At 34.3% G+C, this 18604-nt stretch overlaps 1 protein-coding gene across 7 annotated transcripts in view; it reads right to left on the bottom strand.

Moving 5' to 3' along the window:
• Positions 1-7151: 7151 nt before the first annotated feature.
• Positions 7152-18604, bottom strand: part of Trm1 (tRNA methyltransferase 1) — a 37975-nt gene continuing 26522 nt past the window's right edge. For 6 of the 7 annotated variants that reach the window (XM_076453580.1, XM_076453582.1, XM_076453581.1 and 3 more), the window contains exons 13-16: positions 10740-10813; positions 8706-8825; positions 7966-8080; positions 7152-7472 (exon numbers count right to left, since the gene is read on the bottom strand). In XM_076453580.1, coding sequence (XP_076309695.1) covers positions 7374-7472; positions 7966-8080; positions 8706-8825; positions 10740-10813 — 408 coding nt within the window. In that variant the 3' untranslated portion in view covers positions 7152-7373. The remainder of the gene's footprint in view (positions 7473-7965; positions 8081-8705; positions 8826-10739; positions 10814-18604) is intronic. The other variant, XM_076453578.1, reaches the window with a different exon arrangement.

Below are 18604 nucleotides of genomic sequence, written 5' to 3'. Positions count from 1 at the left end.
GGGGCTGGAAAAGAAGGTGGACCCAAAGAACCATCTGAATCCGGAACGAAGGGAAGTGGACCGGGGTTCTGCTGGAAGGAATGGTAGGGACAGAGATGGGTGTTGACGTTGATTCATCAACACTTAACCATGGAGGGCAAAATACTTTTCACATTGTTTGAGAACGATTATTTCAAAGGCATGGAGAGATCCATCTGCACTACCACTGTAGCAGTGGAATAAAGTGCAGCACCATACATCCGAGATGGAGTGCTGGGAAGTAACTTTTGAGCCTCGGGATAAGAAATGTTGATCCGTTTTCAAACGCTGTACCTCTTTTTCTTCCATCCTTCTAGGGCATGAACGAAAGTAAGATTGGTGACAGCCAGTACATTTAACACAATGAGGGTCTATTTCACATTCATAGGCATCGTGGTCCTTACCACCGCAACGAGCACACGTCAAGGAACCACAACATGATGTCTTTGAATGACTGAACTGCTGACAATGGAAGCGTCTGAGAGTATTTAAAACACTTGGTTATACCTTGCAATTTAAATAACCTGCCTTGATGGTGGCAGGTGGACTTGGTAGTTAAACATCAAAATTAGGACACTGGTCGGCATTATAATTACATCTTTGCAAGTGGAGATATGTCTCACTGCAGAAACTCCTTGGGTGGAGAAACCAGCGAGGATCTCTGACTCGAGGATGTTATTCAAATCATTCTCTACAATAACTCCTCGTAATTAATTCAAAGTAGCATGGAGAGTAACCTCGACGGGTACATCCCCAACAGCCTTCGAATGTAAGAGGAGTTCACTGTGTTTAAGAGTCGATGCTTCCACCAACATGTCACCAGAACGAAACTTTCCGACTGTCTTAGGAGAGTAAGCAAGCCTTCTAATCCCTTTGAATAAAAATGAGAGACATTTGTCCAAAAAATGTGTCTGAAAGAGAATGTAGTATCTGGAAATGAGGTATAGGTGTTGAAAAGGTTGAAGATTGCTGCTCAGAATCTTCAAGACGTGGTCGTTTAACTATGATCTGATTTTCTGTATTTTATTTTGATTTTTATTGGAGGATCCATTACACTATGTAACAAAATGTTTACTTTTTCTTGTTCCTGGGCAGAAGGTGTTATTTCCCAATGACTTATTCCTAAAGTAAATGGAAAAGACCTATTTTTATCTTCAAACTTTGCTTTTGTGACCTAGGAAATGAAATTTTCAAATTTACCCATTTTCCAGAACATACCAGGTAGATTTAGTACCGAGTAGCTAAAAGAGAATTTTCTCGAACTTACAAGAATTTTCTAGAATGTTATAGAAGCCTCAAAACTGTACTGCTCCATAATGGGAATAAGTACTCATCTCTTCTCCTGGCTCATTCGGTGCACCTCAAAGAGAAATACAACAGTGTCAAGACCTTGTTAAAAGCCTTGAAGTATAATGAGTATGGCTGGGAGGTTATTGGAGACTTCAAAATGGTGGAATTCCTGATGGGTCTCCAAGAAGGCTTTACCAACTTCCCTGTTATCTTTGCCTTTCGGACAGCAGGGACACTGCAGCACACTATAACAGGAAGCACTGGCCACAATGGCTGAGTTCTCTGTGGAGAGGTACAATGTCAAGTGTGAACCCCTAGTGGACCTCCAGAAGGTGTTGTTCCCACCATTGCACATAAAATTGGGTCTTATGAAATAATTTGTCACAGGTCTTGACAAGGAGTCTGCAGCCTTTAAGTTCCTTTGAGACTTCTTCCCTGAGCTGTTTGAGGCAAAGGTCAAAACTGGTGTTTCCATTGGACCACAAATAAAAAAGATCCTGGAGTGCACAGAATTCCCCAAGAAGCTCAGTAGAAAGGAACAAAAAAGTTTAGGGCAGCTTTGTTGCAATGGTTTAGGCTTCTTGGCAATCACAAGGCCGAAAATTATCTAGAACTGGTTGAGGCTCTGGTGAAGAACTACGGCAAAATGGGCCTGAAAATTCATATCTTTGACACTCATCTTGATTAATCCAAGGAAAACATGGGAACATACTCAGAGGAGCAAGGCGAGCACTTCCACCAAGACATACTGGACTTTGAACGCCGCTACCGAGGAGCGTACAACGAAAACATGATGGGAGACTATATTTGGGGACTGATACGTGAAAGTGATTTACATTACAGATGCAAATCTCGAAAAACTACTCACTTCTAAACATTTTTGAACAATTTTAGTATAAATACATGTAAATCTTGATTCATATGTTGTTTTATTCAGGCCTTACGTAAATGAAAATGTGCAAATTTGCCCGTTTTACAAAGAAAATAGGTTAATTTCTAAATTTCAGAAATGGCCATTATTCCCTTCTAACTTTGCTTTTATGGCCTGGATAATGAAATTAAGAAATAGCACACACTATTCAGGAACAAAATTTGTGTAACATAGTGCTATAAAGAAAGAATATTTCGGTGCCCACTGACCCCACCCACCTGGGTTCAAACCCTCAGATTATGAGTCGAGTGCCTTAACCACCTGATAATGCCGGACCAGTAGTTTTAGTGGTTGAATTGATCATTCAGTTAACGAGTATGTTGGTCCGCTTGTCTTGATTTTGCGTTACAATGAAAAACTAGTGATAAGGAAGAAACTGTCAAGGAAATGACTATCATTATTTGTGAAATTAGGCCTAACACTTGATGAACTTGTAGAATTTGCGATAAAAGAAATAAAACGCTTTCCTTTTTATTAAGTAGACTTGGCCTTATGTTTACTGAATATTTAAAAGAAAAAAGTCCAAGAACAGACTCTTTTATAACAATAAATTATTACTTCTTATCACATCGTTTTAGTATTGTTTTCTTAACAGTAATGGTATTTGTCGATACTCAAAATAAGAAAATAGTAAAAAGAAAAACTTTTAAAAGTCCTTTGGACTGTCACTAATTGACACAAGCTGTTTTCTAAGTTAACATTGTGCAACTTACAAATGGAGCTAAACTCCATACATCTGAAACCCTTTTTTTGCACTTTGAAATTATACTATCACTTCCTAAAAATCCTGTACAACTCTTTTCAAAATTTACATCTACAATTATTAGCAGTCATATCATTGCTTGTGTAGATTGTCGTCAATAAAACGAAAAGAAAAAAGGTCACAAAAATGTATTTTTATGATAATGTGTACTTGTCAAACACTAAAATAAACAATTCAAATAAATTGATTGAAAGAGCTCTTCAGAATGGTTGGCATGCTGCTTGCATGTTTAACTTAAAAGTTTCATTTTTTTATCTTATAATTTAATAAACATAGACCAGTACATACCACATTTATAACAGGGCCTCTATCCGTCAATTTCTTTAAATTAACATTATTCACTTTTAATACCCTTTATAGTTTTGAACTTAATAATGATTTCTTTTTTTCAAACGAACGGCACAGATATGAGTATCAAAACAGCGCCACACAATGCCAATGTTTTAAAGCAAACTTAGCATTTAGTTTATTAGAAAAATTATACAGATTCTCCAAGAATCTTGAGGCATTACATATGGGCTGGGTTTGGTTTGTTTGAATTTTGCATAAAACTACACGAGCTATCTGCACTAGCTGTTCCTTATTTAGCAGTGAAAGACTAGAGTGAAAACAGCTAGTCATCATCACCCACTACAGTTACTCTTTTACCAACGAATAAATGGATTGATCATGGCATCTAATGCCCCAAGGCTAAAAGAGTGAGCATGTTTGGAGGAGCAGAGATTTGAACCTGTGGCCCATATATTGCAAATTAAACACTTTAAACCAAGCAATTATACCTGGGTGGGGAACAAAAATTTCTTATTATCCCTTTCATGAGATCACCTTTTTAGGTGTAACTTTCACTCTGAAAGATGATTATCTGTAAACTGACTTGTACAAAAAGCTGACTAATATACCTTAAGGCCTGCACTATGAATGTTCTCCTCCACATACTAAATGTAGTATAATATTCAACCAAACCCCAGTTTCAAGAAACTCTGAAAGACACATTGATTCATCAGAGGAAAAGAAAAAAAAAGCATGAAAAAATAGGTTATAATCATAATACCATGACAAAACAAACAGAGAAAGCTACTAACTATTTTATATAACATTGTGCATTGAAAAACACTCACCACATAAAAATTCTTCTGTGTTCCATAGGCTACACCTATCACTCAAAATTGAGAAACCTACCTCAGATCCTGAAGAAAAATTTTACCTCCTTCACCAAAATGTAGATTAAAACCAATATTTCCAGATACTTGTGTTGTTGTTTTTAAAAACAAAACTTTAAGATCTTAGTTAGGTCAACTGTAAGCCCTCCACTAGATGGAAATTATCCCTGTTACAACAAGAATTGCAAAGACTGCAAGTTTATATATATATATATATTAATTTTCTTATAAACACAACAACAAAATTCATAAAATCCATAATTTACACCACTAAAAATATTGTCCATATAATCTAGTGTCAGAAATATAATTTCTGATATGTGAAACAAATTAACATAACTGTTAAAAGAATGTTTTAACAATCACATATCTTTCACCACCTCAAACAGTAAACTTTCTATGATTTAAAACTTTAGTAAGTTTTTATTACACTAAACTTGCATACAAACAAAATAAAGAGAGAGAAAACTAAGGACAGTAATGATCCTAAGTTGGACAGTAATGATCCTAAGTTGTTGAGTTTAGTACATTTTTGAAAAACCTCCAAAAGTAACGTGTTTCACTTCCATACTCTCCATTTAATCTGCAGTAGGTCATCTTCCTTTATAAACTTGAAGGATTATTCAATATTTTAGTTTATTATTTTGCTTTTATTTTTCCCTTCTGAAATACATATCTTCAGGATTTTTTTTTCCAGTATTCCTGTATGTATCTCGAGTATTTTAAAAAAAAGGTATTCATTTGAATTTTAATCATTTTATTACATTTCTTATTGTTTAGTCTCTATAATCAAATCCTTTTTATTTACCAAATGGAGAAGAAATGTTGATTATAAATATGAATTTATTGTGTGTACCTACATGCAATACTGTAAGGCTTTAGTAAAACACAGAAGTTTGTCACACAAAAAAAGTTTAGAGAAGTTATAAATGTATTTGTACTCAAAGTGACAACTCAAAATTCAAGGTTATGTTCATGTAGAGAATAAAGAAATTTTATCCATCATACAGTTTGCATAATCTCTAGTCTCTGAAAAGTATCCCTGTATATTGTATCTGGTGTATATTTTCCTCTATCATGAACAGTGTATGGTAAAATTGATAAGTTCATAACTCTAACATCAAACACATAATACCATGTTGATAAGTTATCTTTAAAAGGTCACTTTGACCCTATCCATACTCATGGTTATGATCCTGTGTAAAGCAACAGAAGTTCTATCTGCATCAGCTGTCCCTAATTTAGCAATGAAAGATTAAAGGGAAGGCAGTTAGACATCATACCAACCACTGTAATGGATTTACCACATTTATTATAATACCTATGCTTCTTTCTGTATAGTTTTCTTTTTCGCATATGACATGTGTTGTTGACTATGTGTTACACTGTGCAAGTGCAAGTTCCACCTGTTCTTGAAACTTGTAGAAATTTCTTGAGCAAAGGTCAACAATGTACTATGTGCATACATGTATATAATATTAGTGACCAAAAGCATCACACACCAGAACATTTTTGAAAATCATAAAGATTTATGTGATTGATATATATAAAAACCAATGTGCCGAGAAATTGTTGCTGGAGAGCTACAGTCAGTACACTATAAATCTAGAAAGCTATAACTGTCATTAATATCTACTAATAAGAAAATTATAATTTTAAGCAGTAAAGTTACTGATTTTGAAAAGTACAAATCATTAAACTTCAGTAAATTACTCAGGATATGGTTATTTCTATGAGGACATTAAATATCTTTGCTGGAAGGAGTGAATTCCTAGCTGGTGTGAGGCTAGTCAAGGAAGGTGCCATTAGCTCAAGCAATGGCCAACAGTATCAACTCAGAATTAATTGGCTCAGTGTGAATTTGGATTGTCAATAAAATATTTAGTTCTAGACTGGATATGTGGCCTGCAAGTTTGTAAAACTGTGGTATATAAACCATCATTTCTAGTAACAATTAGTAATAACCATTACTATAAACTGTATTGTTTTTATGTTTGTATATCATATATATTTGCATTAAAAATAACAAATTTGATACATATTATAATTTAATTAACTACTAAATTCAAATTCAAAATTCCAGTTATTGACATATTAATACATTAACATATAAGATATAATAAATCAGAGATACACCCAAAATAAAATTATAAATCATAGCATCACCAACCCTTGGGATACTCTTTCACCACCAAACTGTGGGAGTGACCATCACATAAGAACCCCCACACACACATCTGAAAGAGTGAGCATGTTGGTTGGATGGAGATTAAATCCACAGATTGCACGTTGAGTACCCTAATCACCTAGCCTTGCCAGGCCTTAATTAAAAGTTTGTTACCTTGAATAAAACACATGCCCTCAACATTTCCATTGTCTAATGATACACCTTTGCTGCTCAGGTGACATCTAAATGTCTTTCACATTTATTACCCTGCACTCCTTACCCATTACCACGTTTTATTCCTAAATACACATAACACAATTTTTTGACAAATTCTGCAACGTCCTGTCTTTGTTTCTTAACAATAAATTTAACATAAAAACAACAGAACATGTTTGGGTCATTTACACAACCTCCTGTTTCCATAGCAATAAATAAATTATATAGAAAAGAAAAAATAATATCAAACTGCACACATACACAAACAAATATCCAGAAATGACACGTCATGTAGCCTTTTAATCATTTATATACTAAAATTGTTTTTCTCATGGATTCTAGAATGATCGATAAGACTCTCACATCATGACTGGTTTAGAAATATCTATAGCCAGTTGTTGTTAACATTTTAGCATAAAAAATAATTTCAATGAAAATTATTAACTTGTGTAAATGTACAAATGACGTATTATGAAAACCTGTAAGTGATGGAGAAAAACAGGTGTCATTTTATGATTCAGCATACGTGAATTACTAAAGAACATTTAAAAATTTCAAGAAAATCATTGTAATCTTTAGTAATCATATCAATGGTAACACATCATAAAGGTTTTGTGCTTAATTTTATTTTACAAGTTCTTTACAAAACTAAACAACACAACAATATACAGTCACATCTGCAGGAAACAAAATTTAAAAAAAAATGTTTTCCCTTTCCAGTCATGTTTATCACACTTTTTTGCACTGTAGACTTAATGCTGTCTGATTAAAAGCTAAGCCTATTGATTATTTACACCACAGAGTCCCAATAAAGTGTCTAGACAGCAGCTATATTTGAGTTAAATAATTCTCATTTTTTCCTTCTGCTTCTTCTTCCTCCTCCAAGTTGTGAGAATATCTGCATTGTTCTCCAAAACCACATTCTCCCTATAGTAAAAACACAAGAACTTTCACACAACTTTGTTTTCCCAATACTAAACAACCAAACAGCTTACAGTTCAAACAATACTGTAAATATGCTTACTTCATAATAAAGTTTCAGTTATTACTAAAATATAATTTGTTTTTGGCTGTTCAGTATGGCAGTGTAATTAAACAGGAAATGAGAAGAAACATTCATGACATACTTCATGTCACTACAAAAATGTTAGACAATTCCAACCTTTCTTTAAAATCTGGCATTAACTATTTCCAAATTTCCAAGAAATACTTTGTCTATAAACTGACAAAAATGCCCTTTTTTACAGGAAGAAATAAATATGAATTATTTTCTTACAAAAAAGAAACAAATGAGAAATACTTTACTATAAATATTAGTAAATATATATACTGATATGACCAAAACATAACTCTAAGTTCACAAGCAATGTTTAAGTACACCTATAATTACCTAAAATGTGGATAAATATGAAATACTTACAGTTTTAAATCTTTTGCAAGGATACTTCTTTAGACTATCAAAAGAGTCATTTCTTATTTTTGTTCTCTTTCCCTGCTTTTTTTGTTGTTTCTTTATCTGCTTTTCTGACCATAAACTGAAACAAAAGTTTTAAAATAATAAATTTTAAATTCAATGAAATTTAGAGTAAGTTTTAACCTTCACTGAAATACCAAAGTAATCATGTCAGTATAGTGAGGGAAATAAAGATTTCGTATTTTTCAGTCTTTTTACAGTTGTGACAATTATTCAAGAAAAAAACTTGATTTTAAGAATAATTGTCACAACTGTAAAAAGACTGAAAAATATGAAAGCTTTATTTCCCTCACCAACACAGAGAAATAATTTTTCAATTTACTCTGAAAAAAATTGTTATGTTTAAATGTAACAAAATAGATTTTCTAGAGTAAACAGGAAATTTAGTGTCATTGTTTTAAGTTAAATGTGCTTTAAAAGATGGGGGTTCATGTTTAGTATCTACAATATTATTTTATCGTGTGTGTGTGTGTGTGTGTGTGTGTGTGTGTGTGTACACTACCAATAATTTTGTAAACAAGAATTTTAAGGGTTCACAAGCAGCTTAGTACAAAAATAGACCAAAAAATGTGTTTATAAAGCTATTAAAATCATTGGTACAGAGTTAACTGTAAGTTTGTTTGCTTTTTTTAATAACATATATACAAAGTTAAAAAAATACAAACACAATTCTAAGTAAATTTTACCTTGTTCTTGCTCGTGCTTTGGGCCCCCAGTGGGGTTCTGGGTTAATCTGGAAGCGCAGCAAGTTCTGTTGTCTAGAAGAAGGGTTGGCATCTTGTCTGAGAGAAAAGGATACTTCAATGCTGCATTTAAAAAAATAAATAATTAGAACCAGAATGGAAAATGTATTTGTTTGTTTGTTTTTGAATTTCACACAAAGCTAAATGAAGGCTATCTGCACTACTCATCTCTAATTTAACAGTCTATGATTTGAGGAAAAGTAGCTAGTTATTACCACCCACCACCAACTCTTGGGCTACTTCATTACCAACAAATAGTGTGTCTGACCATAACATTACAACACAGATGAAAGGGTGGAGCATGTTTGGTGTGACAGGGATTTAAACCCACAACCCTCAGATTACAAGTAGTGCCCTAACCATCTGGCCATGCTTAATTTTCAGCTTTCCTTTTCAAATGATTTGTTAATTTTATATCTTACATCTGAATAATTTAGAGTAGCACACTATCCCATAACAGTAATACCAGAGGTGCCAACTATTTCAAATGACTGAGCATAATGATTGTAGACAGAGCCCTTTCACAGTTTTAGTCCTTTTATATTTGCCAGAAACAAGACAATCTGGTGAATGAGGCCTCTTTTTTCCATCTTGTGAACGACTGCATTGGTGTTTCTATGCTGCTTAGAAAACAAAAAATACCCATTTACGCGCTGATTGGCTGACAAGCACTGATGACATAACTATGGTTTCCCCCACGTATCCAGAATGGAGAAGCACTGCACTCAAACTATTGGTAGACGTCGGAGATACAAATATTTATTATTACTTCAAGCACAAACATGATTATTGCAAGTAGCCATTTGGACTATATCTTTTATTTATTATCAAAATTTATTTGTATCTCACTAAAAATTTTCTTTTCACCCCTTTCAAGCCCAGGGGAACAATTTATCACTTTATTGTATATATTGTAAAATATATAATAATTTAGGAGTTGCAACAAGTCGTAATATTTGTCTGTATGAGTGTATAGCGTAATGTATACATCAAAATCATAATGATTACGCCCAAATTGTAATAGTTGACATCTCTGGTAATACAAATATGGATTAATAAATAACCATATGTTAAAATCACAAATTTATTGAAAATAAATTAAGGTGTACAAGAATTATATTTCAAGTATTACATAAGTTATGCAAATAAATAGTTAACACAACAATGCATTATATTTCCTGAATGTAATAAATTTTCCAAAATTCAATAAAAGAAACAACAACAAAATTTTCCTTGCATGGTTCCACCTGAGACACTTTTCTACCTTCCTTATATTTAAGAGAATTGCATTAACTATAATAATTAATTTTTATGCTAACACATGTACATTTTATATATACTCATCTTCACCTTTCATATTTCCAATTTGTGAAATAATAAAACACTAATTTGTAAAAAAAATTAATTAAAATTTAAAAACTCAAAAAGAACAAAACAAAAAGTAGAAACACTATTTTTTTAGTAATAAATCACATTTAACCAGTAAAATCCAGATAACAGAAAAAACAACTATGAGTTGGTAAATCATTACCAAATTATTATAGTGAAAATTAAAAATTTTATTACATTTTAGAGTTTATATTAACAATCTGGGGAAACATGTTAAATAATAATCACAAAATATCAAAATTGTTTGAAAAATTCAGAAAATTACCATGACAACAGAAAAGTTATTTTCTTTAAAACTCTAAGTGTGATTAATGTTTAGCTTTCTTATGAGTTACTTGAATCTGGAAAGGAAAAAAAATTAGATCATCAAAAACACAATTCGTGAAAATTTTAGTTAATATGACAAGCTTCCCTTTACTTACAATTTCTATTGGTAATCATGATTTTAACTGTTTATTCCTCTAAAAAAAATAACATTGATTAATTAACCACTATTACCTTCTGTTATCTAAGTATTATATACTCTATTTCATGATCATAAAATTAATTTAACACAGATCCAGATTACAAATAGCACAGTTAACTGACCTTGGTTTTTTATCCAAGATTATTTTGGCAGGGCTCCCTTCTTCAAGTTTTCTTTTAACAGAGTTCTGCATAGTCTGACAAAGCAATCAAGAATGTCAATAAAAAACACTGTATCTTATTACCAACGTAAGTAAAACTTATAACCAGTAAAAAAAAAAAGTTCCAATTTCCTATAAAGCATGTTGATTAATAGCTTGAATATTAAAAAAGTTCAGTAGATTGGTAAAAGAAGTACTTTCTCACTTACAAGAAATAAAAAAGAGAATTTAATAATATTTATAAAATTATGATCTTTATTACTGAATACAAAAATGTTTGAAGGGTGCAAACATGGTTTGATTACATACGTCACTGCTTATTCGCTAATCATATATTAAATCGATACAACTGTTTCATTAATAATTAATAAAACATACAGAGAACACAATGAGAAAACAAACACACATGTACGTGTTTGTCTGTCTGCTTCTGAATTATTAATCAAAGTTGCCAAAATACTTCAATATAGAACTTTACAATGTTGGATGTACATAAGGGTTATAAAGAAACCTCCATATTTAAAGTGATTACATTTTAAAAACTATTTGTCCTACAGGGACAAAACTAGCTTACATTGAGAATAATAAGTTTATTCACATAAAAGGCAAAGAATGTGTTCAAAACTGTCACAGAAAGTGTTCAAATACACTCTTTGTCCTTCCCAACCAGAAAACCAAGCCTATCTCAAAATGAAATTGCTGCAAGTTAATCTAATCTGGACAGTATTGCTAATCATCATAATAAATCCACACACTGCCAGGCATTTTATTTAAATTATCAATCTCTGCTACATTTAAAAGATTGGTTGGTTGGCTTGATGTTTTATGGCACAAAGCAACTACGCTATCTGCACCAAACATCTGGTAAAAAGTTAAAATTAAAGTAAAATTAGTAAAATTCATAAAAGGAAATTAAGGTAAAACAAAACAAAGTTAAAAAAACATAAACAGCATTAAAACCAATTTTTACATCTACATCTAGTCTACAGCGGTAAGAGAAAAACTACAGTATTACACGTTGTAAAGGACATTCTGTAGAATAATTGTAATTATCACAACTCGCAAGGAAGACTAACAGTTAAGTTCAAAAACCATCATTCAACTGAACTTGGCCTTTCCAGTCCTGGTTTCGAGTTATTTGATGTAATGGCCATTTTCAGAAAGTAAAGAAATAAAGTTTTAAAAGACTTGTAGCAAAAGTTTAATGATAACTTGCCAGAATGACTAACAGGTAGTTCAAACAGCAGCATTAGTCACCTGAAGTTGGCCTTTCTAGTCTTGGTTTCGCGTTGACATTAAGGCCATTTTCTAATTTTAACTCAAACTAGATGCACTTTGATTCTTGAAAGGGAATCACATTAAAAAAGGTCTAAAGTATAAATTAAAAAACTTAAATAGCATTTAAAAGATTACTGGCCTTTAAAAAACTAAAAATATTTCCAAGGTTGACAGAGTCACCATCACCAATAACACTGTATAACATTACAGATAAACCTTGGGACAGAACATGTTTAAAACGGTGCCGTCATTGAGAGTCATAACAATGGCAAGACAGCAAAATGTAACTTATTTTGACCTGAGTGTTACACAGACAACACATTGGTGCATCTTTCCCAGATAAAAGAAAATGATGAGTTAAAAAATTGTGACCAATGTGTAGTTTAGTCAAACTTCCTCTTCTCCATCTTTATGGTAGCAAGATAGCCAAAGTTCAATAAAGGGTTATGTTTATAAATGCTTGTTTTCACATTGCTCACTCTACTACCAACTGGCACAGAGCCAAGCCTTGAATACAGGACCATAGTCCACGTACGGAACAGGCACAATGGTGATAGTGCCAGAGCAGGCAGATTAAGCTGAGATTTTGGTGAGCTTGTTCCCGTGATTACCAACATGGCCTGGAATTCAGAAAAACTGTATAGAAGTAGATATTAATGAGAAATGGGTCAGTCAGTTTTGAATATCAGCAAGAATAGAGTGTGAACTAATGTGAAGCCATTCCACGACCACTAGAGAACTAAGCAAGTCAGTACAAAGAGTACATTTTTGAGTACTGCTTAGCTTCTATGTGATCCAAGGCAAGAGAAATGGCATACAGTTCAGTAGTGAACACAGAAGCTGTAGAGAGGATTCTGTGCGTAACCACTGAACCACAACAAACCATAGCAGAGCCCACACAGTCACCTGATTTTGAACCATCTGTATAAATAGGAAAGGAAGAATGGTTTGGAAAATGTTCAGCAAATAACAGACAGTATTTCCAATCAGGAGTGTCTACTTTTCTCAGATAACTTAAAGATATGTCATATTTGAGGACTGTAAGAAGCCATGGTGGAATGGGCTGACAAATGGATACAGCAATGTTGTCCAAGGACAGACCCAATTCATGCAACTGCACCTAGATATGAAGGCCAAAAGGAGCAGTGGCAGATAGTCTATTCTGAAAAAGTATGGCTCACTGAGGAAGGAAAGCACAACCCCGGGTGGGATGCTTTAGTGAGGAATGAAGTTTTAAAACACAGAGTAAAGACAATTGCAAACAGCAGAGGTGCAAAGAAGGTTCATGAGACTCTGTATATAAGCTCTGAATTGGGGAAGTGTGAAAGCCTCAGCACAGAGCCCAAGTCCTTAATGATGAATGAGCTCCAGCATCTATAAGGCTGAGGTCCTGGCAGAGCCATAGACCAGTGATCCATAGTCAAGTTTTGATCAAATAAGAGCACAATATATCTTTAGTAAAGAACATCAATCCACTCCCTAAGTGGTGGAAAAGATGCAATGGAGGATGTTCAGTGCTCTTATACATTTGATCCATAGCTGCTTGATGTGTAGTATCAAGGTCAGCTTACAGCCAAAGATAAGCTCCAAGAACTTTGTCTCAGGGACCACAGGCAGCAGAACTTCACTGATATAGAGTTCAGGATCAGGGTGAATACCCCGTTAGCAGCAAAAGTGCAGCAACTGGTTTTAGAGAGAAGTTAAAGCCATTTGCTGAAATCCACTTCATTAAACAATTGAGGGCAGTCTGTAGCTGCCATTCAATATACCTCGTGTTCAATGACTGTGATATGATATGTAAAAGTCATCAACATAGAGCCCTTTTGCAACAGTAAGAGGGAGTTGTTCAGTGATGGCATTAATTTTATACTGAAAAGTGTGACACTCAAAACACAGCCCTGAGGGACTCCAAGTTCCTGTAGAAAAGAATGGGAAAGCATTGAACCCACACAAACTTGCAATCCTCTGTCCATTGAAAAATGTTTAATAAAAATGAGCAAATGGCCACATAACCCATATACACTGCTGACCAAAATCTTAAGGCTAATAAACATAAAGACAATATATGCATTTTGCATTGTTAGACTCAACCACTTAAATGAGTAGAGCTTTAAAAGATGAAAATAAGAAAAGGGAAAATAAAAATGAAAACCTTTTAGCATTTAATAGGGAAAATGTTAACACTATTAAATTAGCCTGAATACCAGCTGGTCAAAAGTTTAAGACCATACTGAAATGAAGCGTTAATCCGTAAACATGTAACAAAATTTAGTCATTTGTGTTCAAGCATTAGCACTGTCAACATCTCCCACTGACATCTCCTGTGTGATATTTGGTAAAGACATGGCAAAAGCTAAAAGGGTTGACAGAGTTTGAACGTGGCAGAATTGTCGAGCTGCAAAAGCAAGGTCTCTCTCAACGTGCCATCGCTGGTGAGATTGGGTGTAGTAAAACTGCTGTTGCAAATTTATTTAAAGACCCTGAGGGATACAGAAAAAGAATTTCAACTGGTCAGCCCAAGAAAATTTTGCCAGCATTGAGCATGAGGATTTGATGGGTTGTCCAGCAAGACACCAGCTGATCGTTGAACCAGATTAAGGCCATTACGGACACAGAATGCAGCTCAAAAACAATAAGACGGAATCTAGGAGAGAAAGGCTTTAAAATTCGTAAACGTCTTCAAAGGCCATACCTCCTTCCACATCATGAAACAGCTCGGTTAAACTTACCCACTGAGCATGTGCACGGGCCTGCTGGAAAGCAATGTGATGCAAGAATGTGGGATACCTACGAAAAGTACCCCAGGCCTGTTTTTGAGCCTTCAATGCCATGTGGCACACAGGATTCAACCACAGAAGAAGATATCGTGGGAAACGTGTTGAGATTTTAGGAATACATGGAGCAGCTGCTTGTATAATACAGTCAGTTACTGCTGTCACATAGTTGCCTATTGATGGTTACAGACAATGGCAAGATCGAGTTCTCTGAGAGTAGTGAAAGAGAGCCAGCTTGCTTGATCCAACTCCCACCAGGGCACTCAGATCAGGTGACATCGACCACGGCCAGTCTCTCTCAAAATTATAGGAAAATGATCACTGCTTTGTGGATTATTGTCAACCCTCCACAAAAAGTGGGAGAATAGTGAAGGGGAGCAAATTGAGAGATAAATAGTAATAAAGGACTGACTAGGTGCATGAAAATAAGCATAAGAACTGCTATTGAAAAGAGAAAGGTTGTGATCAAAGAGCATATGCTCTATACAGCAACCCCTCCCATCAATATAAGCACTTTCCCAGAGGTGATGATGTCCATTAAAGTCCCCCAGGATTAAAAAGGGAGACAGCAACTGTTCAATGAGTGCATCAAGGTTTGATTGATCATAGGTTTCTCCAGGAAACAGGTGGAGATAACAAGCAGTGATGGTATGACCCAAGGAAACACAGCCTCCAAGGGTGCATCTTGTGGCAAAGACAGGGTGAGCACATGCTGATCAACCAATAGTGCTACCCTGCCATGCACTCCTCCATCACACAGCCTGTCATTTCTGTACAAAGAAAGCTGCTGAAAGGCAACTGTATTGGCAGGTTTCAGAAATGTTTCCTGTAAGGAAAGACATACAGGATGGTAGGAAGCAATCAGTATTTTGATGTCATCCAGATTAGAACATAAACCTCAACAGTTCCACTGTATCACTGTATGGTCAATTTTATTTATGTGTAAACAAATTGAGTGGAGAACCCTTCTGTTTACGACCCGTCCTTTTCTTTACTATCCTTATTCGAGGGAGGTGTTAGGGGCAGAGATGGGTATTGAAGCTGATTCATCAACTTTTTTAACCATGGAGGTCAAAAGACTTTTAATTTGGTTTAAAAACGATTCTTTTGGAGGCACAGAGAGATTTGTCAGCACTCCCACAGTAGTAGTGGAACGAAGTGCAGCAGCATACGTCCGAGATGAAGTGATGGACAGTAACTTTCAAGCGTCAAGATAAGTAATGTTTTGAATCGTTTTTAAATGCTGCACCTCTTTTTCTTCCAACCATTTAGGCCATGAATGAAAGTAGGACAGGTGAGAGCCCTTGTAATTGATGCAATGAGGTTCTGTTTCACACTCATGGGCATTATGGTCCTTGCCACCGCAACGAGTGCATATCAAGAACCATGACATGACGTCTTTGAGTGACTGAACCTCTGATACTGGAAACATCCAAGAGGGTTTAAAATGAATGGCCATACCCTACAGTTAAGGCAGGTGGACATTGCAATATAAACATAAGAATGAGGACACTGGTTGGCACCACAATTCCATCTTTGGGAGTGGATATATACCTCACTGCAGAAACTTCTTGGGTGAAGAAACCAGTGAGAATCTCCAACTCAGGGATGTTCTTCAAATCCCTCTCAACAATAACTCCTCATGATGAATTCAAAGTAGCATGAGGTGTAACCTCAATAAGTATATACCCAATTGCCTTTGAATGCAAGAGGAGTTTGCTGTGTTGAGATGTGGATGTTTCCACCAATATGTCACTGGAACAAAGCTTTTTTACTGACCTTGGAGAACCAGCAAGTCCCTCTTGTCCTTTCTGAATGAAAAAGGGAGGTATCTGCTCAAAGGCTTTGTCTATAAGAAAATGTAGTGTGAAAAAATGAGGTATAACAGTTGTTACAGATGTTGAAGATTGCTGCTCAGAATCTTCAAGACATGATCATTTACCTATGAACTGTTTTTTCTCTATTTTATTTAAAGGATCCACAATAAAAAAAAAAGATATTTTGGTTCCCACTGATCCCACCCACTATGGAGCCCTATAAAGGGACACGTTACAATGTCAAACAAGGACACTACAGCAACGTCAGGGTTTCATGAGCCCTATACCCAAACACCAGCATCAGATACAATGTCCACAACACCTGTTAAGAACATCCAACCACTGCTACTTGGTTGACTCTTGTCCAAGTGGACCAGCTTACTGACCCAAGGGGGGCCACCCCAAGGCTGCCCATCTACAGGAATTCAAGGCCAAAGTGGTGTGTTAGGGTTGGACCTCTCAACCACCAGTATCCTTTTTCCTTCCCTTCACAGGTCACCATGCGCGGCAAACACGTGGGTGGATGTTTAGGTTCTAGAGGAGGTAAACTGAAAGATCAGAACCTTCCCTGGGAGGTCCCCTCACCATATACAGGAATCCACACCAAGGGGCATTTAAAAGAAAGAGAACTAAAATCAGTATTACTTTTTAAGAAAAAAAATGTGCAGAAGAGATGAATTTGAAACACCTGAATAAAACTTGGGCTTATGTCACTGGTAAACTGTTTTGAGATCTATAAGTTGTTTTCTTAAGATGTGATAAATTTTCATAAATGTTTTATAATCATAATTGAACCATAAATCAATACTCATCTTTTTTGTAGCCATTAGCTCAAATGCGTTCTTGTAACATTTTTGAATAAACAAATGATATTAAGCTTAAAAAAAGATTTTGCAATACTATCACACTGAACAGTCTTAAAAATAAAGTCACAATATTTTCTTAGTTTATCAATTAAATTTAAAACATTACTTTTACCTGTAGAATAAAACTAGTATAATGACAATAATATTTCTTAAACTAGTCTACTGTTGTAATAATCCTGGAAAAATCATTTATTCAAACACAGCCAACTTTGTGTGGCAAAAACCACTGGTGTTTGTTTTCATACAATGTAATGTAAAGGTACATTGACAAAATCAGTATAAACTGGTTTTATACTTTTTTAGCTGTTTGTTATGTACTCACAAACAACAATACCTGTATTAATTATTTCATACAGAAACCATATTAATAAATAAAACACAGAGCAAGCAGCAAATAAATTTATATTAATTTCACTGTTCATGTTTCCAACATACAGTCCTACAACTCCTATAAACTTTTTTATTTAATTAAAAATGATAAACAAAAGTAAATAGAGGTTTTCAGGATGTCCTGGCAATTTCTAAAATATCAATATCTTTTTTTGACTTTATGAAACTATATGATAACAATGATGAACATCATTTAACCAAGCTCTTAATAATATAGCAACTTCAGTCCATATTTTAATTTTACTTTTTGTATTTTAAGATTTTATCATGCTGTGGTTGAATTTGTACGCTATTTGTGTTACATGTAATAAATCACGTCTTCAGAGCTGAGCACAAAACTGAAACCTAATCCAGTTTGCCAGAAATGTTAATTGTAGTTCTACAAAGATCAAACATAATTAATAACAGAAAAACAGTATGCTAAATAATATTGCAGGGCAACATTTTTCAAAACAACAAACAAAGGTATCAAAAATTTAATTTTTTTTATAATATTTTACTTCTTTTACACACTGATTCATTTTTTAGTGCAAATATATACAAGTCATTATATAGACATCATATCTTCAGTATTGCCAACAGACCAATTAACAAACTACAATTTAATATTTCTTTCTAGAATTAACTTACAAGAATAAGACAACTTTAAAGCATTTCTTTATTTACAAGTTTTTTTTCTGTTCCTAATTTTTCACACAATTT

Source organism: Tachypleus tridentatus, chromosome 9, assembly GCF_004210375.1.
Source record: "Tachypleus tridentatus isolate NWPU-2018 chromosome 9, ASM421037v1, whole genome shotgun sequence".
Taxonomy (NCBI): Eukaryota; Metazoa; Arthropoda; class Merostomata; order Xiphosura; family Limulidae; genus Tachypleus; species Tachypleus tridentatus.
The sequence above is the reverse complement of the archived record's forward strand: the minus strand, read 5'-3'. Positions and strand labels throughout refer to the sequence as shown.